Below are 27,500 nucleotides of genomic sequence, written 5' to 3'. Positions count from 1 at the left end.
TTGTGAGCAACTGTAGTCACCGTATGGTACAACAGATCTACTAAACTCACTCCTCCTGTCTAACTCAAACGCGGTATCCTTCGATGCAGCTCTCTGATTCCACCCCGGCCCCCTCAGCTCCCAGGAACTACCTTTGACTCTACTTCCATGAGTTGAACTGGGGCAATCCACACGTAAGTGAGATCAAGCAGCAGATGTCTTCCTGTGCCTTCTTTACTCCACGTAGCGTGATGTCCTCTAGGCTCATCCATGTCACAAATGAAACGATTTCCTTCTTCTAGAAGGCTGAGTAGTTTTTCGCCGTGGATACACTGAGCACTTTCTTTTCTGTATCCATTCGCCTGCTGATGGACACTTGGGCGGGTTCCATGTCTTGGTCATGGTGACTAAAGCTGTCATGAATATGGGAGAGCGGGCATCTCTTCAACGTCCTGATGTCATTTCCTTTAGATACGCACCCAGCAGTGAAATTGTTGAAACATAGGGCAGTTCTGATCGTTAACTTCTGAAAAACATCTATAGTATTTCCGCCGTCATTGTACTCATTTACATTACCACTAGCAGAGTGCAAGTATTCCATTTTTTCCACATTCTCGCCAACACTTGTTACTCTACTTTTTTTTTTTTTTTTTGAGATGGACCCATGCTCTGTCGCCCAGGCTGGAGTGCAGTGGCGTGATCTCAGCTCACTGCAACCTCCGCCTCCAGGGTTCAGGCAATTCTCCTGTCTCAGCCTCCCGAGTAGCTGGGACTACAGATGCCTCCCACTACGCCCGGCTCATTTTTTTGTAGTTTTAGTAGAGACAGGGTTTCACCTTGTTGTTTAGGCTGGTCTTGAACTCCTGACCTCAGGTGATCCACCCGTCTCAGCCTCCCAAAGTGCTGAGATTTCAGGCATGAGACACCACGCCCGGACTATTCTTTTTCATAGTAACCATCCTAACAGACGTGAGGTTATAGCTTATTGAAGTTTATATGTATATATGTATATTTATATATGAAAAAGTATGTATTCATATGGATACATCCATACATACATATGCACATATGTGCAGATACGTATGTACATATATGCATGTGTATGTATATATATACATATATGTATACACATGTATGTGTAAAAAGTGAAATTTTGCAGTGAGATATCACCCAACAGCTGTTAGATTGCCTATTATCAAAATGGTAGATCAGATTGGTGAGCATGGGGAGAAAAGAAATTCCTTACACACCATTGGTGGACGTGTAAATTAATACAGCCATTTTAGAAAACAATATGGAAGCTTCTCAAAAAACTAAACGTGCAACCACCGTGTAATCCAGCAAACCCACTGCTGGGTGTCTACCCAGAGGAAATGATATTGACACACGGAAGAGATGTCCACACTCCTAAGTTCAGCACTATTCACAACTGCCAGGTTTCACAAACAACTCTATATTTTTGAATAAGGATTCATGGCCGGGCGCGGTGGCTCAAGCCTGTAATCCCAGCACTTTGGGAGGCCAAGATGGGCGGATCACGAGGTCAGGAGATCGAGACCATCCTGGCTAACACGGTGAAACCCCGTCTCCAATTAGCTGGGCATGGTAATGGTAATGGGTGCCTGTAGTCCCAGGTACTCGGGAGGCTGAGGCAGGAGAATAGCGTGAACCCGGGAGGCGGAGCTTGCAGTGAGCTGAGATCCGGCCACTGCACTCCAGCCTGGGCGACAGAGCGAGACTCCATCTCAAAAAAAATATAAATAAATAAATAAATAAATAAATAAATGAATAAGGATTCATTTCTGCTCTCCCTGTAGAGAAAACGGGCTCTAATTACACAGTAGCTGAACTCTGAGTACTCACCCATGGATGTATCTGTGAGGGTGCATGTGCACGTGTGTGTGTGTATTTCGGTATGTGGGGTTTTTCTATTCTGAGTACTCACCCACGTGTGTGTCTCTGAGGGTGCATGTGCACGTGTGTGTGTGTGTGTGTGTTTTAGTGGTTTTTCCTGTTTTTCCTCCCTCGAGAGTATCACATTATACATTTTGGATTCTGTGATCTTCCAACTAAGTTTCATCATTTAGAATTGCTTTCACTGAGTGTGAAAACAGTAAAAAAAATTTTTAATAGTGGCTCTGGAAATACCTTCCTTTCCCTGTCACTCTCTATCAAGATTTGTAAAATTATTTATTTATTTATTCTTATTTTAAGTTCTGGAGTGTATGTGCAGAGTCCGCAGGTTTTTTACACAGGTAAACGTGTGCCATGGTGGTTTGCTGCACCTACCAACCCATCACCTAGGTATTAAGCCCAGCATGCATCAGCTATTTTTCCTAATCCTCTCCCTTTCCCAACCCTCGCTCCTCCAATAGGCTCCAGTGTGTGTTGTCCCCCTCCCTGTGTCCTCGTGATCTCATTGTTCAGCTCCCACTTATAAGTGAGAACATGTGGTGTTTGGTTTTTTGTTCCTGCATTAGTTTGCTAAGGATAATGGCTTCCAGCTCCATCCATGTCCCTGACAAGGACATGATTTTGTTCCTTTTTATGGCTGCATAGTATTCCATGGTGCATATGAGCCACATTTTCTTTATCCAGTCTATCGTTGATGGGCATTTGGGCTGATTCCATGTCTTTGCTATTATGAATAGTGCTCCAATATGGGTATATGTATCTTTGTAATAGAATCATTTACATTCCTTTGGGTACATACCCAGGGACTGCTGGGCCAAATGGTATTTCTGGTTCTAGATCTTTGAGGAATCGCCACACCATCTTCCACACTGGTTGAACTAATTACATTCCCACCAACAGTGTAAAAGTGTTTCTATTTCTCTGCAACCTCACCACCATCTGTTTCTCCTTGACTTTTTCATAATCGGCATTCCAACTGGTGTGAGATGGTATCCCATTGTGGTTTTGACTTGCATTTCTCTAATGACCAGCGATGTGGAGCTTTTTCTCATGTTTATTGGCTGCATAAGTGTCGTCTTTTGAGAAGTATTTGTTCATGTCCTTTGCCCGTTTATTAATGAGTTTGTTTCATTCTTGTAAATGTGTTTAAGTTCCTTGTAGATTCTGGATGTTAGACCTTTGTTAGATGAACAGGTTGCAAAAAGTGTCTCCCATTCTGTAGCTTGTCTGCTTGCTCTGATAAGGGTTTCTCTTGCTGTGCAGAAGCTCTTTAGTTTAATTTGATCCCATTTGCCAATTTTAGTTTTCATTGCAATTGCTTTTGGTGATTTTGCCATGAAATCTTTGCCCGTGCCTATGTCCTGAATTATATTAAATAAAGCATAAGGGGCCGGGCGCGGTGGCTCAAGCCTGTAATCCCAGCACTTTGGGAGGCCGAGACGGGCAGATCACGAGGTCAGGAGATCGAGACCATCCTGGCTAACACGGTGAAACCCCGTCTCTACTAAAAAATACAAAAAAACTAGCCGGGCGAGGTGGCGGGCGCCTGTAGTCCCAGCTACTTGGGAGGCTGAGGCAGGAGAATGGGGTGAACCCGGTAGGCGGAGCTTGCAGTGAGCTGAGATCTGGCCACAGCACTCCAGCCTGGGCAGCAGAGCGAGACTCCGTCTCAAAAAATAATAATAATAATAAAGCATAAGGAAAAAGATGTAGAAGGGAAAGTACATGTAATGGTTAAGGTGTCTACGGCCAACCCGTCCCCGTTTCTCAAGATGAAGCCTGACGTGCTGGGTTTAATGTGTGAGACAAGCTGCCAACAGGTCGTTTACCTTTGTCTTTAGTGATTTGGGTTAACATAGAATTCTTCGCTCACCGTGAATTTCTGAAGGCATTTCTTTAGTATCTCCTGGTGTTGAATTTGGTGTTGGAAGTTCCAATCCCAACGAGCATGCAAATCCATTGGAAATAATTTGCATTTTTACAAAGAAATAATTTTAGGATTTGTGTTGTTGTTGCTGTTGTTTCCAGGCCAGACCTCTTTGTATTTTTTTAATGAGTTGAAAATTATGTAATATAAAAATAACATTTTAAAACCCACAATTCAGGCCAGGCGCGGTGGCTCACGCCTGTAATCCCAGTACTTTGGGAGGCTGAGGCAGGTGGATCACTTGAGGTCAGGAGTTTGAGACCAGCCTGGCCAACATGGTGAAACCCTGTCTCTACTAAAAGTACAAAAATTAGCCAGGCGTGGTGTCGCACACCTGTAATCCCAGCTACTCAGGAGGCTGAGACAGGAGAATTGCTTGAACCCAGGAGGCGGAGGTTGCAGTGAGTGGAGATCGTGCCATTGCATTCTAGCCTGGGCAACAGAGTGAGAGTCAAAAAGAAAAAATTTTAAAAACCCCGCAATTCAGCCTAGGATATGTGTATTAAATTTACATTTGATCTTTTTCTTAGGATTGGTTTGGTATTCATGCTCTTTTTTGGTTCCATATGAATTTTAGGATTGTTTTTTCTAATTCTGTGAAAAATGATACTGGTATTTTGATGGGAATTGCATTGAATCTGAAGATTGCGTTGGGCAGTATGATCATTTTCACAATATTGATTCTTCCAATCCATAAGCATGGGATATATTTCTGTTTTGCTGTGCCATCTGCGATTTCTTTCAGCAGCGTTTTACTGTTCTTCTTGTAGAGCTCTTTCACCTCCTTGGTTAGGTATCTTCTTAGGTATTTTTAATTTTTTGCAACTGATGTACAAGGGATTGAGTTTTACAGCAACTTGGATGAGCTGGAGGCCATTACTCATGACACCACATCCAGCTAATTTTTGTATTTTTTGTAGAGATGAGGTTTTGCTGCGTGGCCCAGGCTGGTCTTGAACTCCTGGGCCCAAGAGACCCACCCGCCTTGACCTCCCAAACTGCTGGGACTGCAGGCGTGAGCCACGGTGCCCGGCCCATCATAGCACTTTTGATCATGAGGATCATTCCTCCTTCTTGTCATTCTTGGACACATGCTTCCCACATGCCTCCTCTTCCAGAGAGGGCTTCTACCAGGCTGTGCTGGGAGCTAAGGCTGGAAAAGGGGAGATGGTTCTACCTGCCAGTGCCACATGAGTCTGCTCAGGGCTGTCACCAGCAGGGGAGGGTCCAATGTGAGTCTCAGGCTCGCATGTGGGACAGACGCCCATATGTGATAACGCTGCAGTGAATCTGTTTCGCACACATGGAGGAGGCGGCTCAGGGGTGACCGTGGACCTGAGTCAATGGGCAGAGATATACCAGTGCCATCCACAAACACAGGGGAGGAGGAGCCACAGCTCCCCACTTCCATCCAAAACCATGACCCCTCCCTGAGTGTGAGGGCCCGGGGGTTCTCCTCTGTTTCATACAGAGGTGGAAACCTCCCCCTTAGTGACCGCCTGACATTGCGAGTCACCAGCAGCTGCTCGGCTCTGAGCTCTTCTGCTCCTTAAGGTTTCCTGCCTATGACAGGAAGTTTCATTTCTCATTGTCTTCGTAGGACTGTGGCTGCATATTTCAGACACATTGTAACTAGGTTTTCCCAGTGTTGGGAGCAGATGTGGGCTGTTGAGCACGTCAGTCGCTCACTGTGACTGTGCAGTCCATCACCAGGATCCACACGTGTCCACCCCTCAAGTCTTAACCCGGTCTGGAAATGTGCCATGACCGAGGCCCTCCCATGACCCAGGCACAACTGGCCCCCAAACCACTCAGGAGGGGGGTTCATGACAACAGGCTCCAAATGAGGAAACCAAGGCTCAGAGATGGGACTTAACTGCCCAAGGTCATGCAGGCAGGGGTGAAGGTCAGCAATTCAGAAAAAATTGACTCTCTATCCCACCCCGAAATCAGAACTCAAGACTAAGCACTTGTTTCCAAACCCTTGAAGGCAGACCGAGATGCAGGGGAATGCCCAAGGAAGCGGAGTTGGGGGTGGGAGGGACACCGAGGAGGCAGGAATGACTCAGAGGTTACTTTAAGGCAAGGGGAGGTGAACACTGTTAAAAAATAAGAAAAAAAAAAAAGGAGGGAAGTCTAAGAAGGAAACTGGAAGGTATAAAACCCACACTCCAAAGACAAAAGAAGAGTCAGCATTTCTTTATTTCTCCTTTTTCCTCATTGCCAATTGCAGCTCAACTTGAATTTCACAGCCAGATGTGCGACGTGTCTCTGCTGATCTGAGTCTGCCCTGCAGCAAGGACCTGCAGCTTCCCTGAAGCATCCCCAGGGCTGGGCCGCCATGGTAAGGATCCCACAACGCTGTGTTGATGGACGGGCTGAAGGAAGGAAGGAGACCCCACGGGGAGGCTCTGAGAAGAAGAACAAGCCCCTAGTGACCCTCACTGGGACAGGACAGACTCAGAAAGGCACTGCGTCTATTGGCTCCTATGTCCTGACCCTTGGTGAGATGAGGACAGATGGGGCAAATAGCGGAAAAGGGTCAGGGAGATACCATTTCTGTACGAAGTATCTGAAGAGAGCCTGGTGCCTGCCCCAGCCCCAGCCTTGGGGAAATGGAAGCCAGGCTCCCGGAGAGGGCAGTTCCCCTTCCTGTGGGGCTGCTGACGGGACAGCCTCGTGATGGAGAACCCAGGCTCCCAGTAGATTTACTCCATCCAGGAACTGTGGCCTCCTCCATCTGCACAGCCAGGGGCTGTGGGAGGAGACGCCATGACTGCCGCACTCACGCTCCTGATCCGTCTTGATGAAAGTGAAAGAGGGAGAGGCGAGACTGTAGCCTGGGAGGAATCCCACCTCACAACTTGGTCCTGATTGAATAGGAGACCCCAGAGGTTCGCAGAGATCCCAGGGTGGGGAGGATCTGCCCAGGGTTCAGGAGGCGAATCTCTCGCAGGAAGCTCTGTGACCCCCTCCCTGGTGTAATTCCTGTGCCTCAGTGGGATTTGGAGAGGATACCTTAGATTAGAGGGTGGTGTCTCTTTCAGCAACAAAACCATACGAAAAACACCTGGACATTTCACGTCAGTGGATAAAGCATATCTTGTGCCAAATCAGGCACAAGATATGAAGACTGAAATTTAGGGCTCACACTACGGTCACTCACCTTTGGGGAAAAGCGTTCCAGCTTGGTGCCTATCTCTGTGATAAACGTCTCCCTTCCTGGCTACAGGCAACGGATGAAAGTAACACTGGCTGAAGAGACACTATATTCACCTGATGATTTTACTGAAAAATAGCCATAAAATTGTGCCTTCCAAATTCAATTCCCTTTGTGACAAGTCTCAAAAGAAGATATACAAACGGTCCACAAACATATGAAAAACGTGTGTGTGTGTGTGTGTGTGTGTGTGTGTGTGTGTGTGTGTGGAATACTACTCAGCCATTAAAAGGAACAAAATAATGGCATTCGCAGCAACCTAGATGAAGTTGGAGACCATTATTCTAAGTGGAGTAATTCAGGAACGGAAAACCAAACATCATCTCTTCTCATAAGTGGGAGCTAAGCTATGAGGATGCAAAGGCATAAGAATGATGTAATGGACTCTGGGGACTCACAGGAACAATGGGAGGGGGTGAGGGATGAACGACCACACATTGGGTACAGTGTACACTGCTCGGGTGATGGATGCCCCAAAATCTCAAAAATCACCACTAAAGAACGTATTCATGGCCAGGCACGGTGGCTCAAGCCTGTAATCCCAGCACTTTGGGAGGCCGAGACGGGCGGATCACGAGGTCAGGAGATCGAGACCATCCTGGCTAACATGGTGAAACCCCGTCTCTACTAAAAATACAAAAAACTAGCCGGCGCCTGTAGTCCCAGCTACTCGGGAGGCTGAGGCAGGAGAATGGTGTGAACCCGGGAGGCGGAGCTTGCAGTGAGCTGAGATCCGCCCACTGCACTCCAGCCTGGGCGACAGAGTGAGGCTCCGTCTCAAAAAAAAAAAAAAAAAAAAAAAACTTTTTCCTGTAACCAAACACCACCTGTTCCCCAAAAACTATTGAATTTAAATAAATAAATAAATAAATAAATAAAAATAAATTTATCACATTAACAACAACAACAATGGCAAAAACCCAATTTCACGGAGAATCATGTTTTCACGGTCTATGTATGTTATAACGTGTCATTGGTCTTTGTTCCCTTATGTGACTGAAGAATATTCCATTCTACGGCTGTATCATATTTTGTTTATTCATTCACCAATTGATGGACATTTGAGTTGCTTTCACTATTTAGCTATCATGAATAATGACACAAAAGGACATACATTTGTTGGGTTTTTTTTTTCATTTTTGAAAGGTTATAATTATTTTATTTTATTTTATTTTATTTTGAGACAGAGTCTCACTCTGTTGCCCAGGCTAGAGTGCAGTGGTGTGATCTCAGCTCATTGCAACCTCTGCCTCCTGGGTTCCAGCAATTTTTGTGCCTCAGCCTCCCAAGTAGCTGGGATTACAGGCGTGTGCCACCACAGGTGTCTGGTTTTTTTTGTATTTTAGTAGAGACAGGGTTTCACTGTGTTGGCCAGGCTGGTCTCGAATTCCTAGCCTCAAGCCTTCCATTCGCCTCAGCCTCCAAAAGTGCTGGGATTACAGGCGTGAGCCACCACACTGTGCCAAAAAGTTATTATAATTTAAATTCGGGTTGCAACTGTATGCTTACAATTCTCTACATTTAGATTAAAAAACATTTTATTGATGGTGAATCTGGAACATAATGCATCTTAATTAAGTTGCCACTGATGTATACAGAAGGCTAAAAGGAGAATTTTTTTTTTTTTTTGAAATGGAGTCTCGCTCTGTCGCCCAGGCTGGAGTGCAGTGGCGCGATTTCGGCTCACTGCAAGCTCCGCCTCCCAGGTTTACACCATTCTCCTGCCTCAGCCTCCCGAGTAGCTGGGACTACAGGTGCGCACCACCATGCCCAGATAATTTTTTGTATTTTTAGTAGAGACAGAGTTTCACCGTGTTAGCCAGGATGGTCTCGATCTCCTGACCTCGTAATCCGCCCACCTCGGCCTCCCAAAGTGCTGGGATTACAGGCGTGAGCCACTGCGCCCAGCAAAAAAGGAGAATTTTTATTCACATCTAGTAGAGTAACCAACCATAAAATCATTAGTTACTTTCAACTCAATAACTAATTGACATTTCCCAAATGAGCTGTCCTTAATTCTGATAATTCTTTATTTTTTTTTAATATATTTGCCACAGGATGCTGATTTGCAATAGGAGTCACGATGAGAATAACCAAAATTGAGTAAATGTGACAAAAGATTGACAAAATGTTTCACATCCTTAAATTACACCATGTCGAGAATGAGGAGAAAGCATTGCAAAAAGGAGACTACTGCAATGCTACTTACATTCTTGCAATAAAACCGGCAAAGCATCCGTATCAAGAGAGTTCTCCTCTCACTTCCAACTTTTCCCCCTCAAAAATCATTTGAATCTCTTTGGCACCCAAAGTCTCACAGGTCAATAAAGCTTCTGCTAGATTCTTATGCTCCTCTGCAGGAGTTTTCAAGATAAGTTTCGCTCATTTATATGAGTGCTTTAGAAGGGTTCTTATTTCATGTTCAATGGCAGATTGAGTTTCTGGACTTAGTTTCCCTGTATCACTGTAAGTCATAACTCCAAGATTTTCACTAATTCCGAATCTGATAACTATCTGCTTTGCTCTTTTAGTGACATTAGCAAAATCACTGGAAGCACCTGTTGTAATATGGTCAGTTCCAAATAGAAGCTCCCCTGCCACTCTTGCTCCCATGCTAACATCCATTTGTGCAAGCAGGGGGGCTTGTTTCATTCCATCTGTCATCACCAGGTAACAGGGACACCTGTCCAGATACTGGCCCTTGTGGCATGATTGTAGCTTTGTTGATAGACATTGCATCTTTTGCGTAATATGCAATAATGGCATGACCAGATTCATGACACGTTGTGATGGAATTGCTTTTGTTATCATTTTCTATGCTTCTTCTGTCAGGCCACATTATAATTTTGTCTTTGGAAAACTTCAGTTCCTTCATGGTAACCACTTCTTTTCCATCAACAGCTACAAAAGGACGTATATTTGGTGTGATTTCATTCATATGAAATGTCCAGACTAGACAAAGCCATAGAAACAGAAAGTAGTCTAGTGATTTAAGGCTGAGGGAAGGGGAGAATTAGGACTGAGTACATAGGAGGTTCTCCCTGAGGCGATGGAAATGCTGTGGGATGAGGTAGGGATGGTGATTGCACAGCATAGTGAAGACACTAAAATCCATTTATTTGTACACTAAAAAATGGTGCATTTCATATGGTGTGAGTTATGTCACATAACTAAGTAAATAAATAATGTATATCCAGGCTTCTGCCCAGGGTTTGGGAAGCTGGAAAGAGTTTCACTAGCTGGGCACAGTGGCTCACACCTATAATCCCAGCACTTTGGGAGGCTGATGCGGGTGGATCTCCTGAGGTCAGGAGTTTGAGACCAGCCTGGCAAACATAGTAAAACCCCATCTCTACTAAAAATACAAAAAAAAAAAATAGCTGGGTGTGGTGGCGCATGCCTGTAATCCCAGCTACTAGGGAGGCTGAGGTAGGAGAATCACTTGAACCTGGGAGACAGAGGTTGCAGTGAGCCAAGAGATCGTGTCATTGTACTCTAGCCTGGGCAACAAGAGCGAAACTTCTTGCCTCCCCACCCCGCCCCCCCCAAAAAAGAGCTTCACTGCCATCCTAACCATGAATAAAACTCAGATCAACTCCATAATGTATATTTCACCTGAGACCATCAGAAATCCGAGCTCTGGGAGCAACGGAGTAACCTGAATTCCAAGGAGGAGTAGGATGCCATGACAGCCTCTATAGAGGCAGAATACATGAGGGTGGGAGGCTGCCATACAGGCTGGGAGGGAGAAATCAGATAGAATTGTCAGGAATTCAAGAGTCCGTGTTTGCTGGCCTCCAAGAGACGAGGATCTCCGGGAACTTAAGACAGGAGCACTTCACATTCAGCCACAAGCTCTTTTCCGTGGATCTCAACTGGACATTCACAACATAGATTGGAAGCAAGGTGGAGACCCAAAATTTGTGGTCAGGCATGATTACCTTCCACTGTGCAGGGCCTGAAACTTCTCCCATGTGTAGATACTTCTCCCATGTGTAGAAAGACTTAAGTCATTGGGAGAGGATTGGCAAAACCTGCCGATCTCATGATACAGGAAACAACCCATTGTGGATATAATAAGGTAGATTTAAGAGTCTATCACTAGGAGTACTGCGGAAATTTTCTGAAACCATAATCCTAGATATACAAAGGTCAGGGGAGGGCCAGGAAATTCCTGCCCTAATCAACCAAAGTTACCAGGTACAATCCAGCTGCCAAGGGGAAGGAGTACACAAACACTGAGAGAGCCCCACACCCGAGGCCCACAGACATAGAAATTGCCCAAGACTGGCAAGGACTTCATGACTTAAACACCAAAAGCAATGGCAACAAAAGCCAAAATTGACAAATGGGATCTCATTAAATGAAAGAGCTTCTGCACTGCAAAAGAAACTACCATCGGAGTGAACAGGCAACCTACAGAATGGGAGAACATTTTTGCAATCTACCCATCTGACAAAGAGCTGATATCCAGAATCTACAAAGAACTTAAACAAATTTACAAGAATAAATCAAACAACCCCATCAAAAGGTGGGCAAAGGATATGAACAGACACTTCTCAAAAGAAGACATTTATGCAGCCAACAGACACGTGAAAAAATGCTCATCATCACTGGCCATCAGAGAAATGCAAATTAAAACCACAGTGAGATACCGTCTCACACCAGTTAGAATGGCAATCGTTAAAAAGTCAGGAAACAACAGGTGCTGGAGAGGATGTGGAGAAATAGCAACACTTTTACACTGTTGGTGGGACTGTAAACTAGTTCAACCATTGTGGAAGACAGTGTGGCGACTGTTTGGACGAACCGAGGCAAGATGGTGCACTTCCGGGTTCTTCTTCACCAACTTTTCCCGTGCGCACAAAAACGCAGCCGGCGCCCGGAAAGGTGCAGACCAACTGGGCATGCGTCAGGTGACGTCAATCCAAAGAGACCAAGATTTACCTGGTCGCACCTGCAGAAGGCCCGCCGACACGCCCATGCCCCGCCTATTGCCCTCCCACTCCTAGAAAAGCCGCTCCGGAGACACGCCACGCGCGGCCTTCCTCAGTCCTCCACTCCTGTGGGGATGTCAGGACTGCAGGAACTCCGTCCGAGAGCCCCACCGGGGGACACTGTCGGCCTTCTTTGCCGGAGGCTGACAGACCTCTTCCCCACACCTTAAGTGACCAAAATAAACTTGCAGTTTTGCTCCTACACTTGCCTACTCGCTGGTTCTTTTGTGCCCGCTCTGGTGGTCTTAGAAAAACAAATCAGTGATTCCTCAAGGATTTAGAACTAGAAATACCATTTGACCCAGGCATTCCATTACTGGGGATATACCCAAAGGATTATAAATCATGCTGCTATAAAGACACATACACACGTATGTTTATTGCGGCACTATTCACAATAGCAAAGACTCGGAACCAACCCAAATGCCCATCAATGATAGACTGGATTAAGAAAATGTCACACATATACACCACAGAATACTATGCAGCTATAAAAAAGGATGAATTCATGTCCTTTGTAGGGACATGGATGAAGCTGGAAACCATCATCTCAGCAAACTATCGCAAGGACAGAAAACCAAACACCGCATGTTCTCACTCATAGGTGGGAATTGAACAATGAGAACACTTGGACACAGGAAGGGGAACATCACACACTGGGGCCTATTATGGGGTGGGGGAAAGGGGGAGGGATAGCATTAGGAGATATACCTAATGTAAATGACAAGTTAATGGGTGCAGCACACCAACATGGCACATGTATACATATGTAACAAACCTGTACGTTGTGCACATGTACCCTAGAACTTAAAGTATAATTAAAAAAAAAAAAAAAAGAAAAGAAATTGCCCAAGACTGAGGCTGGGTGAGGACGGGAGAAATTTCTACTCCCCACCGTGAGCCTACCCCTGAGAAGCAAGCAAGAGCAGTCCACAGCGGGGGGGAGGCACCAGGTGGAGTACAGGACTGATGCAGTGGAGTCCATCCAGCTGCGGGGTCAGCAGTCTCAGTGCAAGCAGGAGGGCCCCATGAATGGGATAGCCATGGGGCAAGAAAGGAGGACGTGCATGGACCCAACACCAGTGACTCCCTCTCACCAAGGACCATGTAGCCACCACTGTAGCTCACCTGTGACCAGCAGAGAGGTCTGGATGTGATGACATCTATTGAAGAGACCAGCAATCCACCTGGTAACAGCTTGATGGCATGGAACACATTCCACCCAGGAGGGGGCAGCAAACCTTCCTTAGTCCAGTGGATGCTTGTGCTGAAAATGGGTTTGTCGGAGCTCATTGAAGGAGTCTGTGAGGACTCCAAATGTCTGACTTGTTTAAACGAAATAGCCCATGACTTATTCTCAGAATGGAAATCCAGATGCCCACAAAATCAGTGGAGGGAATGAGAACATGGCCATGGGATATTCTGGGGATGACCTGAGATATGTACCATGCAGTGGTTTGGTTTTACTGGGACTGAAAGAACATTGAAATGGCCTCTTAAAATTGGATGTATTGAACAGTTTGTGAATGAGACTCTGCAGTTTGGGGGTTCTGCTACCGTAGATGTAAAGAGGGATCTAGAAAGCTGTAGATGATATACATAATAGGTATAGCTATAAAGACAATAAATGGGCCAGGTCCGGTGTCTCACGCCTGTAATCCCAGCACTTTGGGAGGCCGAGGCAGGTGGATCACCTGAGTTCAGGAGTTCGAGACCAGCCTGACCAACATGGTGAAACGCTGTCTCTACTAAAAATACAAAAATTAGCCAGGCGTGGTGCTGTTCACCTGTAATCCCAGCTACTCGGGAGGCTGAGGCAGGAGAATGGTGTGAACCCGGGAGGCAAAGGTTGTAATGAGCCAAGATTGAGCCATTACACTCCAGCCTGGGCGACAGAGCAAGACTCTGTCTCAAAAAAATAAAATAAAAGTAAATAATCTCCTACAACATGTGAGGCCAGGTTCAGCAGCAGCAGGGACCCCAGAATAGACAAATGGAGGTGCTTATTGGGCCCTGGGAAATAGGGAGCATTATAGGGGTTACTTCACTGCCCAGGAAGAAAGGCATATCTGCAGCTCGGACTCAAGGGGGCTGGTCTAATTCTAGGGAAGTGGACTACTACAGTTGTTCAGCCTACAGGGCCATGTGTCTCTGCTCAGTCAATACTCTATTTCCCTGGGAAATGGGGTAACACGTCAGATCACCCCGGGGATGCTCAGCTCAGCCATGGCACCACTTTGTCCAGAGGCAGGGTGTCGTTTTAGCTCAGGCATGGAAGACATGGCTGATTTCAGAGGCCAGGACATTGTTCCACCAGAATGCAGGGTGCGATGGTTCATACTGAGTGTCAACGTGATTGGATTGAAGGATGCAAAGTATTGATCCTGGATGTGTCTGTGAGGGTGTTGCAGAAGGAGATTAACATTTGAGTCAGTGGGCTGGGGAAGGCAGACCCACCCTTTACCTGGGTGGGCACCATCTAGTCAGCTGCCAGCAAATACGAAGCGGACAGAAAAACATGAAGAAATGAGACTGGCCTGGCCTCCCAGCCTACATCTTTCCCCCGTGCTGGACGCTTCCTGCCCTCGAACATCAGGCTCCAAGTTCTTCAGTTTTGGAACTCGGACTCACTCTCCTTGCTCCTCAGCCTACAGACAGCCTATTGTGGGATGCTGTGATAGTGTGAGTTATTTTTTAATTTTAAGTTTTTTTTGAGATGCAGTCTCACTCTGTCGCCAGGCTGGAGTACAGTGGCGCAATCTTGGCTCACTGCAACCTCTGCTTCCCGGGTTCGACTGATTCTTCTGCCTCAGCCTCATGAGTAACTGGGACCACAGGTGCACCCCACCACACCTGGCTAATTTTGTATAATAGTGTGAGTTAATACTTAATAAACATCCATATATATATATATGGTGTATATACATATACAGTATGGTGTATATATGTGTATGGTATGGTATATATACACACATATATGCAGTATATATAATATACATATATGATATATATACACACATATCTATATATACATATATACCATTAGTTCTGTCCCTCTAGAGAACCCTAATACATTAATATAATAGTATATAATAGTATATATACCCCGTGTATATATATATACATATATAAATCATATATATGTATATACACACATATGTGTATATATACACACACATATGTATACATATATACGATTTTATACATATGTATGCACACACATATATATACACCATTAGTTCTGTCCCTCTGGAGAACCCTAATACATTAATATAATAATATATATGCCCTGACTAATACACTAATGTAATAATATATATTCACAGGCATGTATATACACACACACACACATATATACACCATTAGTTCTGTCCCTCTGGAGAACCCTAATACATTGATGTAATAATATATATGCACTGACTAATACACTAATATAATAATACGTATTCACAGACATGCATACACACACACACACATATATACACCATTAGTTCTGTCCCCCCGGAGAACCCTAATACATTAATATAATAATATATATGCCCTGACTAATACACTAATAATACATATTCACAGACATGTATACACACACACACACACACACACATATATACACCATTAGTTCTGTCCCCCTGGAGAACCCTAACACATTAATATAATAATATATATGCCCTGACTAATACACTAATAATACATATTCACAGACATGTATACACACACACACACATATATATACACCATTAGTTCTGTCCCCCCGGAGAACTCTACTACACAGGTTGTCACATCAGCACAGGCACAGGGTCATTACTCTGGTGAAACCCATGGCACCATTTCCACTTCATCTCAGTCTCTGAGGGTCAGGATGCATCTGCTACTGGGAAAGGTGGAGACAGTGGCTATATGGCAGCTTGGCATGACAGGATAGTGTAGAACAGCAGCTCAGCCTAGGGATGGCAGGCCACTAGGCAAGGCTGGCTCCGCGGTGACAATCCCTCCGCAATGGAAGGATGCTGTGGCTACGTGTCCCCCAGAGATCCAGAAGTGGATCCCATTCCACAATGGCATAGTGCCAGAGCCACAACGGCCATGGACGATGGGGCACAGTGTCAGTCTTTTCTCCTGGGTGAGTGCAGCTGTGTGGTGGGTAGCTCCATCAGCTGTGCTTAGCATCTGTGAAAGGGAATCTCCAATGGTGAGATCTACAGGCGTCCAAAGTGTTGATGGAAGCGGCTAGGTCCTTTTCTCAGCTTTTTCCAGCAAGGAGAAGTCCCTCTTTATTCCAAGCTGATCCTGACTGGGGGATGGGGTGATAGAGGTTCAGTGCTACTTTCATTTATTATGTGGCCATCTGTGATTTTTAATGCAATGGCTAAAACGGCAGACGTAGAATTCAGATTCTGGATGCCAGACAAAGATCGTTGAGGTACGGAAGAAAGTTGAAACCCAATCCAAGGAATCTAACCCAGTAAAATGACACAAGAGGTGGAAGATGAAATAGACATTGTAAGAAAGAAAGAAACTGATTTTACAGAGCCAAAAAACTCATTACAAAAATTGCATAATACAATAAAAAGTAGTAACGGCAAAATAGACCAAGGTGAGAAGAGAATCTCAGAGCTCAAAGACTGCTTCTATGGCCAGGCGCGGTGGCTCATGCCTGTAATCCCAGCACTTTGGGAGGCCAAGGTGGGCGGATCACAAGGTCGGGACATCGAGACCATGGTGAAACCCCATCTCTACTAAAAATACAAAAAATTAGCTGGGCGTGGTCGCGAGTGCTTGGAGTCCCAGCTATTTGGGAGGCTGAGGCAGGAGAATGGCATGAACCTGGGAGGCATAGCTTGCAGGGAGCCGAGATCGCGCCACTGCACTCCAGCCTGGGCAACAGAGCAAGTCTCCGTCTCAAAAAAAAAAAAAGATTCAATCATCAAGAAATACAAACTCTGAGCCCTGCGTGGTGGCTCACACCTGTAATCCCAGCACTTCGGGAGGTTGAGGTAGGTAGATCACCTGAGGTGGGGAGTTCGAGACCAGCCTGACCAACCTAGAGAAACTCCATCTCTACTAAACATACAAAATTAGCCAGGTGTGGTGGCGCATACCTGAAATTCCAGCTACTCCAGAGGCTGAGGCAGGAGAATCGCTTGAACCCAGGAGGAGGAGTTTGCAGTGAGCCAAGATCGCGCCACTGCACTCCAGCCTGGGCAACAAGAGCGAAACTCTGTTTCTTTTTTTTTTTTTGAGACGGAGTCTTGCTCTGTCACCCAGGCTGGAGTGCAGTGGCCAGATCTCAGCTCACTGCAAGCTCCGCCTCCCGGGTTTACGCCATTCTCCTGCCTCAGCCTCCCGAGTAGCTGGGACTACAGGCATCCGCCACCTCGCCTGGCTAGTTTTTTGTATTTTTTAGTAGAGACGGGGTTTCACTGTGTTAGCCAGGATGGTCTCGATCTCCTGACCTCGTGATCCGCCTGTCTCGGCCTCCCAAAGTGCTGGGATTACAGGCTTGAGCCACCGCGCCCGGCCGTGAAACTCTGTTTCAAAAAAAAAAAAAAGAAAAGAAAAGAAAAGAAATACAAACTCTGAATAGACCAATAACAAGTAACTAATAAGATTGAAGCCATAATAAAAAGTCTACCAGTAAAGCAAAGCCCAGGACCCGATGGCTTCACTGATGAATTCTACCAAACATTTAAAGAACCGGTAACAATCCTACTGAAACTATTCAGAGAAAAGGAGGTGGGAAAACTTCCAAGATCACTCTACAAGGCCAGTATTACTCTGATACAGACCAAGACAAATCAAGAAAATAAAACTACAAGTCAATGTCTGATGAATATCGATGCGAATATGTTCAACAAAACACTAGCAAACTGAATTCAACAATACATTTAAAAAGATCATTCATCATGACTAAGAGGGATTTATCCCTGGGGTGCAAGGATAATTTAACACACACAAATCAATCAGTGTGATACATCTTATCAACAGAACGAAGGACAAAAAGCATATGATCATTTCAGTTGATGCCAAAAAAGCATTTGATAAACATCAACAAGCCTTAAAAAAAAAAAAACAAAAAACAAAAACTGGGTGTGGCCAGACACAGTGGCTCACACCTGTAATCCCAGAACTTTGGGAGGCCGAGGCAGGCAGATCACTAGAGGTCAAGAGTTTGAGACCAGCCTGGCCAACATGGTGAAACCCCATCTCTACTAAAAATACAAAAATTAGCTGACGTGCTCGCTTGAACCCAGGAAGCTGTGGTTGCAGTGAGCTGAGATCGTACTACTGCACTCTAGCCTGGGTGACAGACCAAGATTTTGTCTCAAAAACTGGGTATAGAAGAAACATACCTCCACATCATAAACGCCAAGTATGACAGATCCATAACTAGTATCATACTGAATAAAGAAAAACTGAAAGTCTTTCCTCTAAGATCTTGAACATGACAAAGAATGCCCCCGTTCACCACTGTTATTCAATATAATTCTGAAAGTTCTAGCTACAGCAATCAGACAAGAGAAGGAAATAAAGGGTATCAAATTGACAAGGAAGAAGTCAAATTATCCTTGTTTGCAGATGATATGATTTTTTTATTTTATTTTATTTTATTTATTTACTTTTATTGAGACAAAGTGTTGCTCTGTTGCCCAGGCTAGAGTGCAGTGGCATAATTTCGGCTCACTGCAACCTCTACCTTCTGGGTTCAAGCAATTCTCCTGCTTTAGCCTCCTGAGTAGCTGGGATTACAGGCACCTGCCACCACACTTGGCTAATTTTTGTATTTTTAGTAGAGACGGAATTTCACCATATTGGCCAGGCTGGTCTTGAACTCCTGACCTCGTGATCTGCCCACCTCAGCCTCCCAAAGTGCTGAGATTACAGGCATGAGCCACTGTGCCCGGCCAATATGATCTTATTTTTAACGGTATTAATTTAAGGTACAATTTTGCCTTCGCAATATCTGCCTAACTCATCTCAATAAATACCCAGTTGTTTAAAAAATACTAATAAATAAACAGACGACTTTTTTGTTTAATATACCATTTGTTATTCATTCTTGTTGGGTGACTTTCCTCCCACACATCTGATCTTGCAAAAAGGATTTCTCCCAAGGCTGTCCCTGGCATCAGATCTCATGATGGGGGATTGTGGCAGCTGCTCCTGTCTCGCTGTCCCCAAAGCAGCATCAGCTCTGGTTTGTACCCAGGAGGGACAGGACTAATGCCAGCCTCACGCTGATATGTGGGACAGACGCTTCTGTCTGACAACAGTGGACGGAATCTGGTTTTTGGGGTTTTTTCTTGTGTGTGTGTGTGTGCGTGTGTGTGTGTGTGTGTTTGTTTTTAGACAGAGTCTAGCTCTTGTTGACCAGGCTGGAGTGCATGGCACGATCTCGGCTCACCACAACCTCCACCTCCTGGGTTCAAGCAATTCTCCTGCCTCAGCCTCCCAAGTAGCTGGGATTACAGGCGCTTGCCACCACGCCCAGCTAATTTTTTTGTATTTTTCGTAGAGACAGGGTTTCTCCATGTTGGTCAGGCTGGTCTCAATCTCCTGACCTCGTGATCCGCCCACCTCGGCCTCCCAAAGTGCTGGGATTACAGGCGTGAACCACGGCGCCTGGTGGCTGAATCTGTTAAACACAAAAACAGGAGAGGCGGCCCCATGCTGATCACAGACTTCAGTCAGTGGGCGGAGATATCCCAGCTCCTTTCACAAACAGCTTCATCTGGAGTTCCTACCCCCTCCCTGACTGTGAGGACCTGGGGTTCCTCTTCTGTCCCACACAGAAGTGGAAATTTCCTCCCTAATGACCCCGGGATGGTCTTAGACACATGCTAGCTGTCAGCTTTCAACTCTGTTCTTTGATGTGCAACCTTCTCAAGTTAAAAAAACTTTTCATTTCTTTTTCTGCACAAAACTTTCATAATCTACATATTTCAGATATATATATGTATGCATGTTTTGAGACAGGGTCTTGCTGTCTCACCCAGGCTGGAGTGCCGTGCTATGATCGTACCTCACTGCAGCCTGGACCACCCAGGCTCAAGCAATCTTCCCACTTCCGTCTCCCAAATAGCTGGGACTGCAGTTGTGCACAAACACACCTGATTATTTCTTTTTTATTATAGGCAGACACGGGGTCTCACTATGTTCCCCAGGTTGGTCTTGAACTTCTGAGCTCAAGGGATCCTCCATCCCCAGCCTCCCTAGGCGCTCAGATTCCAGGGGTGAGCCACCGTGCCGGGAACTTCAAACATATTATCAGGAGCGTTTCTTGGTATTTGGAGCAGATGTGGGCTCTTGAGTGGGGGCATCAAACATCCTCCTCAACTACAGAGCTCAACGCCAGGATCTTCTCACACCCCCACCACTCCTGTCCTAATCTGGTCTGGAAATTCACCATGGCCAAGCCCTCTCCCATGTCCCGGGCACCACTGACCCCCACGTCCACTCTGAGAAGCTGAGGTCATGACCACAAGCTCCAAATGAACAAGGCTCAAGCAAAAGCCACTTTACTGTCTTAGGTCACATAATCAGTGGAAGTGGGAATAAAATTCAGCTCCCTCCTCCACCCCCTGAGTCAGATGACAAACCTCAGCAATTGTTCTGAAAACCTGGAACGTGGTTGGAGGCATAGAGGGACCGCCAAGGGCAAAGGGGCACTGAGGAGGCAGGAACGACTCAGGGGTTCATTCCCGGAGGAGGAGGTTTTGCTGCTCTGCCCCAGCCCTTGGTGAGCTGAGCGTAGGTCACTAGACAGTGGCCAGGGCTCAGGGCGACCCCATTTCTGTCTGAAATGTCTGCGAAGAGCCTGGAGGTCACCCCAGCCCCATCCCTGGGGAAATGAGAGCCAGGCTCTTGGGGAGGGCGGTTCCCCTTCCTGTTGCGGATGGGACAGCCTTGTGACAGGGAGAACCCAGCCTCCAGTCCACACTCTGCGTGTTTGTGTGTCCTGCCAGGCACTGTGGTCTCATCCGCCTGCACAGCTGAGTCCAGTGGGAGCTGACGCCATGACCCTCACCCTCCCAGTCCTGATTTGCCTCGGTGAGGTTTGAAGAGGGGAAAGGAAGGCCCCAGTCTTGGAGAGAACTCAGTCGAAAGCCAGGCTCTGCTCTGTCAGAGAATCTGGTCTATCAGAGGCTCTGAGGGAGGAGAGGAACTCCTGAGGCTTCGGGGGCAAATCTCTCACAGGGAACTCTCTTCCAGGGCTGAGTCTGGGCCCCAGGACCCGCGTGCAGGCAGGTGAGCCTGTCCCCAGCTGTCCCGGGTCCCTCCTCACTGGGGACAAGGGGCCACCCCCGGGCAGCTGGGGGTGGAGATTGCTGTTCTGGGCTGACTGATGGGGACATCTGGAGGGTCCTGGGGCTGGGAGCTGGTATCTGAGGGATGAGGATGTCTTGGGATCCAGCCTCCGATTCCATTCTAGGCACCCTCCCCAAACCCACCCTCTGGGCTGAGCCAGGCTCTGTGATCATAAGGGGGAGCCCCGTGACCCTCTGGTGTCAGGGGCCCCTGGAGACTCAGGAGTACCGTCTGGATCAGGAGGGACTCCCATGGACTTGGGAGAGACAGAACCCACTGGAGCCTGGAGCCAAGGCCAAGTTCCACATTCCATCCGCGGTGTATAGCACAGCAGGGCAATACCGCTGCTACTTTGAGACCCCTGCAGGCTGGTCAGAGCCCAGTGACCCCCTGGAGCTGGTGGTGACAGGTGAGAGGACACTCAGGGGTCGCAGCCCCAGGCTCTGCCCTCAGGAAGGGGGTCGGTTCTTAGGGGCGTCTCCCTCTCACAGCCCAGCCCTGGGGATGATGTGGGAGGTGTGAGTCCCATTTAACACGGTGCCTCCTTCTCTCCTGGGATTCTATGCAGAGCCCACTCTCTTAGCCCTGCCCAGCCCTGTGGTGGCCTCAGGAGGGAATGTGACCCTCCAGTGTGATACACAGAACGGATTTCTCACGTTTGTTCTTGTTGAGGAAGAACAGAAGCTCCCCAGGACCCTGCACTCACAGAACCTCCCCAAAGGGCCATCCCAGGCCCTGTTCCCTGTGGGTCCCGTGACCCCCAGCACCAGGCGGAGGTTCAGATGCTATTACTACTACAGGAAAAACCCTCAGGCGTGGCCAAACCCCAGCGACCCCCTGGAGATTCTGGTCCCAGGTGAAAAGGCCACCAGGCTTCTTTCTATAATTTTGGGGAGCCAGATAGGTTGTTGGGAGTTTGGTTGATGACTGATCATGGCAAGGACCCCAGGAGGACGTGTTGATGGATGGGCTGAAGGTGTGAGGAAGACCCCATGGGGAGGCTCGATAGGGAAAGAGGAGCCTGAGTCACCTGGAAAGGGGTCAACTCAGGAAGGCACTGGGTGTATTTGCGGCAATTTCCTGTCCCTCTGTGAGGAGAGGACAGACCAGACAGACAGTGGCCAGAAGCCAGGGAGACACTATTGGTCTGGAATTTCTCCAAGACAGACCCAGGTGAGAAGGAGCCCCTGGGATCCGAGACACAGAGCGTGAGAGACAGTGAGACCTGCAGGGCCAGGACGGGAAAAGGAACGGGCAAAGGAGGAACCAGCCCTCTGAGTCCCAACTCGTCTTTCCCTCCAGGCGTGTCTAGGAAGCCCTCCCTCCTGGCCCTGCAGGGCCCTGTGGTGGCCCGTGGAGGCAGCCTGACCCTGCAGTGTCGCTCTGATGTCGGCTACGACAGATTCGCTCTGTACAAGGAGGGGGGACATGTCCTCCTCCAGGGCTCTGGCCAGCAGCCCCAGGCTGGGCTCTCCCAGGCCAACTTCACCCTGAGCCCTGTGAGCCACTCCCACGGGGGCCAGTACAGATGCTACGGTGCACACAACCTCTCCCCTAAGTGGTCGGCCTCCAGTGTCCCCCTGGACATCCTGATCGCAGGTGAGGAGCCCAGCGGGTTCAGTCAGGGACCCAGGCTCTGCACAGGTCCTGCCGGAGAATCCAGTTAGTGATGGCCGGGATGAGGGGTGGGGGCGTCCCAAGGGAGGGAGAGACAGACAGAGATGGGATGGGCGGGGAGGGGGAGACTCAGAGAAAACAGAGACAGAGGCTCCTAGAGAGGCCTGGGGAGCTCTCAGCTCAGAACAAGGTGAGGCAGCCCCTCACCCATCCTTCTTCTCTCCAGGACTGATCCGTGACACACCCTCCATCTCAGTGCGGCCGGGCCCCACGGTGGTCTCAGGAGAAAACGTGACCCTGCTGTGTCAATCATGGCACAACATAGACACTTTATTTTTGATCAAGGAGGGTGCGGTCCATCCCCCGCTGCGTCTAAAGTCAAAGTACCAGTCTTATAAATACCAGGCTGAATTCTCCACGAGTCCTGTGACCTCCGCCCAGGGTGGAACCTACCGATGCTACAGTGCAATCATGTCCCACCCCTACCTGCTGTCAAGCCATAGTTACCCCCTGGAGCTCGTGGTCTCAGGTGAGGACCCTGACCCTGTCCTGTCCGAGCTCAAAGGCTCAGCTCGGACCCTGCCCCCAGGAGAGCTCTGGGCTGGGATGGAGTCGGGGTTGCGGGGGTCGTGATGGGAGGCTCAGCCAGAGGAGGACTCACCCCTCGGAGGGGAGGAGGACAGTGGGGGCACCCCAGGCACGCCCACCCTTGGCCCCATCTCCTGGGATGCAAAAGGTGAAAGGGAAGCAGAAGGAAGTTTCCGGAGAAGCCACAGAGCAGGTGGAGGGAGGGGTCTCAGTGGAGGAGGGGACTTCAGCACCAAAGCTCCTCACTCTCTGCCTGTGCTTATTCCCAGGACCCTCTGGGGACCCCAGGCCCCCACCCACAGGCTCCACCCCCACACCTGGTGAGTCGCTGAGGTCTGAGCTCAGAGGGAGCACAGCCTCCCCCAGGGCAGCCCTGAGTCTCCCGGAGGATCCCATTCCCCTCAAAGACTCAAGCATGGGCTTTCCTCCAGGGAGCCGAGCAGAGCTACAGGAGAGGCCACAGGCTCCCAGGGGCTCTGAGGCTGAGCCGGTGAGGGGCGGGGGCGCGAGGCAGAGGGAGGTGTTGGGGCCCAGCCTGGGGGAGGAGCACTCAGGCTGATGTGGGGGGCAGGGCAGCCCCAGCCCTCACTTCCTCATCCTGACCCAACAGGCCCTGAGAACCAGCCCCTCACCCCCACGGGGTCGGACCCCCAGAGTGGTGAGTGGGGGGCTCTGAGTGGGAGGTGGGCGGGGTCCGGAGGAGCCAGGGCTGGGTTCTGTCCTAGGTTCCGGCTCCTCTGGAGATGGTGACGTGCACAAGGCCTTCCCCTGCCTGGGCCTCAGTTTCTCCAAGTGTAAAGGAGAGAGGCCTGCACAGGTGGGATTCTTCAGGGGCCTGTCCTGTCCCACCTGCAGCAGTGACGGTGACCTGGGGCAGAGGAGGGGAGCAGGGCCATGGTTTGGGGCATTCAGGCTCTTTCCCTGCAGCTCCAGGGCTCGGCTCAGGTATAGAGAACAAGCGCTGCAGGTCAGACTCCTGGGTTCACTTCCCAGCTCTGCTGCATCGCACTGTGGGGCCCCAGACAGGTCAATTTTCCACTCCAAGTCAGGTTCAGCCGTTGTAAACTGACTAAGTCCCATCCAGCTCATAGAACCTCTGTGAGGTGTAAGTGAAATCACCGGATCTGGCCCTGTACACAGTTCAGCAGGGACACAGCCCTCCTGCTACCCTCAGCCCTTCCCAGATACGCACAGAGCCTCTATCCAGACAGGTTCTGCATGGGAGTGTGGGAACTCGGCAGAGTGGGAAGCAGACCTGGCGGAGCTGGGGGTGAGAGCAATGCAGGGTCCGTCCTGCACAGCCCACTCCCTCCCCCAGGTCCTGCTGTGCTGGGGAAGGGAGGGTTGTAAGGAGGACACCAGCCCCAGATGGAAACACTAGGACAGGCCTCTCCTGTCAGATGAAGAGACCCAGAGCAGGAAGCGGGTGTCCACCTGGTAGGGCAGCAGGAGGACAGCTGGGGAAAACACCAGGTCCCGGGTTCCCTTCCCAGACCTGCTTCTTCCAGGCTGGGGGGCCTGGGGCAGGCGATTCCCCTCTCTGAGCCTCAGTTTGCTCCTCTGTGAGTTGGGGGGTTGGCAATCCCATGTTGCACGACTGCTGTGAGGGTTGGAGCTCATGAAGGAAAGACCTAGCTCGCGCCTGCACACAGTAGGTGCTCACATCAATGACGTCACACCCATTCCTGACGTCATCACGCTCAAGGTCTGGGAAGGCACCTGGGGGTTGTGACTGGGGTCTCAGTGGCCTTCATCCTGCTGCTCTTCCTCCTCCTCTTCCTCCTCCTCCGACATCGGCATCAGAGCAAACACAGGACATCGGGTGAGTAGGGAATGGGGTGACCCGTGGGCTGACCGAGGGTGGGCTCAGGGCACCAGCCAAAGGGAACCCAAACATACAGGAAACTCAGCTTAGAAAAACTGCTCCAGAAATTCCCAGGTGAAAAATGGAGAAAGAAGAGAATAAATGTGAGCATGCGTGGAAGCGCTTGATTCTTCTGATTTTACTTTAAATATATGATGAATTTAAAACCTTAGTGCCAGTGGGCCTCCACGTTTCTTTCTTTCCGCTCAAGTTGTGTGTGCAGGGCAGCTGGTTCGAATTCTCCCAAGCCTGACACTCTGTCCATCTCTGTCCAGCCCATTTCTACCGTCCTGCAGGGGCTGCTGAGCCAGAGCCCAAGGACCAGGTCCTGCAGAGGAGGTGATTCTGCCTGAAGACCCCAGACTCCCATCCGCCCGCACAGCCCCTTCACTGCCCCTCACACTCCCGTGTCCTCCCCCAGGGCCAGCCCAGTTGCTGACGTCCAGCAGGAAATTCTCAGTGAGTGACAAGAAGAGGGGGGCACCTGGGGTGGGCAAGCGGGCTCCAAAGTTTCTGTAGCAATGGGGGCATGAGCACAGGCTGGGAAGGGTCTGGGGCCAAGGGGAAGGTGGTCTGAACCCACACTGTGGGACCTCGGGGACATCACAGTCGCTCCCTGGATCTCGGCCACCCTAGTGGGAGCTGGGCAGGGGCCAGCAGGACTGAGAGGTCTCAGGGGTCCTTCCCAGGAGACGAACCCCTTGCTCTGGCCCAGCAGATGCTGCCGTGAAGGACACACAGCCTGAGGACGGGGTGGAGCTGGACAGTCGGGTGAGACCCCGCCCCTGTCCTGGGCACCAAAGGCCTCCTGGTGCCAGATCTAATCCTGCAGGACTTCTCTGTCCTCTTCCCCCGGTTCTCAGCATCAGCATCGTCCAGCATCGTCCAGCGCGCTGCCTCCCGCCTGCTGTGACCTCACTCTCTCCTGCTGTCCTGGGACCTTGCGGGCCTCCTCCCGGGTCCCCTTCCTGCTCCTCCTCCTCTGTGTGGCCGTCTGGTTGTTAGAGCGCTCCCCAGGCCTCAGGAGGATGAGGAATAAATGAACCACCCCGGTCCCCTGGGCTCCCCTTCATTCATTCATCCGGCGAGTGTTCCCAGGGAGCTCACTGTGGATCGGGCTCCCGGAGGGAGCTGCAGACACAGCAGGGAGCAAAGCCGCCCCCGCCTCCGGAGCTCACCTCGTGGTGGGAGACAAAATGCAAATAAATGCACCGTGTGCAGCAGTGCAACGTGCTGTAAGAAACATAAACCAGGGAAAGGGCAGAGAGTGTGGGGCAGTGGGGCCAGTCTGAATGTAAGGGGAGGGCTGTCTGCTCAGCTGTCATCTGAGAAGCCTGGACGGAGGGGGCCACAGGATCCTCTCATGGACGAGCCCCTGCTCGTCTTTCCTCTTCCTTTGCAGGCAGAGGAAACAGCCGTGCAAAGACCCCGAGGCAGCAGCGAGCTCTTGCAGGAAGGCGGGCGTGAGGCTGCAGCCAAATGGGCAAGGTCAGAGTGAGGAGGAGAGGCCAGAACCGCAGGGAGGGAGCGGCCAGACCCTCCACGGCCTTAGGGCGTCCCTGAGATTCCCTCAGGAAAGGGATGTAATCGGATCACCCTGGGAACAGTGGGGAAAATTGACTCCAGGGGGTCAGGGGGACTCAAGGACACCCCCCACCAGTGTCTTTCTCCAGCAGAGCCCATATGATGAAGACCCCCAGGCAGTGACGCATGCCCTGGTGAAACACTCCACACCTAGGAGAGAAATGGCCTCTCCTCCCTCCCCACTGTCCGAGGAATTCCTGGACACAAAGGACACACAAGCGGAAGAGGACAGGCAGATGGACACTGAGGTGAGTCCTTTCCTCTCCAGGCCCCCAGGCCTCCCCCACCCCCACCACGCTCCTTCCCTCTCACTCTCCCCCACTGCAGGCTGCTGCTTCTGAAGACCCCCAGGATGTGACCTACGCCCAGCTGCAGAGCTTGACCCTCAGACGGGAGGCAACTGAGCCTCCTCCACCCCAGAAATGGGAACCTCCAGCTGAGCCCAGCGTCTACGCCACCCTGGCCATCCACTAACCCGGAGGGGACCCAGACCCCACACTCAGC

At 49.3% G+C, this 27,500-nt stretch overlaps 1 protein-coding gene across 5 annotated transcripts in view; it reads left to right on the top strand.

Annotated features, from left to right (window-relative positions):
• LOC104666752 (leukocyte immunoglobulin-like receptor subfamily B member 5) overlaps positions 1-27,500 on the top strand; it is a 46,978-nt gene that overhangs the window by 19,196 nt on the left and 282 nt on the right. Inside the window, exons 1-14 of one of the 5 annotated variants that reach the window (XM_030941831.1) lie at positions 21,013-21,085; positions 21,248-21,283; positions 21,468-21,750; positions 21,898-22,199; positions 22,646-22,942; positions 23,187-23,489; positions 23,818-23,868; positions 24,159-24,206; positions 25,254-25,370; positions 25,688-25,751; positions 25,834-25,871; positions 26,131-26,183; positions 27,086-27,244; positions 27,324-27,500. The exon at positions 27,324-27,500 is cut by the window's right edge and continues 277 nt beyond it. In XM_030941831.1, coding sequence (XP_030797691.1) covers positions 21,052-21,085; positions 21,248-21,283; positions 21,468-21,750; positions 21,898-22,199; positions 22,646-22,942; positions 23,187-23,489; positions 23,818-23,868; positions 24,159-24,206; positions 25,254-25,370; positions 25,688-25,751; positions 25,834-25,871; positions 26,131-26,183; positions 27,086-27,244; positions 27,324-27,470 — 1,932 coding nt within the window. In that variant the 5' untranslated portion in view covers positions 21,013-21,051 and the 3' untranslated portion in view covers positions 27,471-27,500. Of the gene's footprint in view, positions 1-21,012; positions 21,086-21,247; positions 21,284-21,467; positions 21,753-21,897; positions 22,200-22,645; positions 22,943-23,186; positions 23,490-23,817; positions 23,869-24,035; positions 24,039-24,158; positions 24,207-25,253; positions 25,371-25,687; positions 25,752-25,833; positions 25,872-26,130; positions 26,184-27,085; positions 27,245-27,323 lie in introns of those variants that run through there. The other 4 variants (XM_030941829.1, XM_030941828.1, XM_030941830.1 and 1 more) reach the window with 4 other exon arrangements.

Source organism: Rhinopithecus roxellana, chromosome 12 (assembly GCF_007565055.1).
Source record: "Rhinopithecus roxellana isolate Shanxi Qingling chromosome 12, ASM756505v1, whole genome shotgun sequence".
Lineage (NCBI taxonomy): Eukaryota > Metazoa > Chordata > Mammalia > Primates > Cercopithecidae > Rhinopithecus > Rhinopithecus roxellana.
This window is presented reverse-complemented; position numbering and strand designations above follow the sequence as displayed.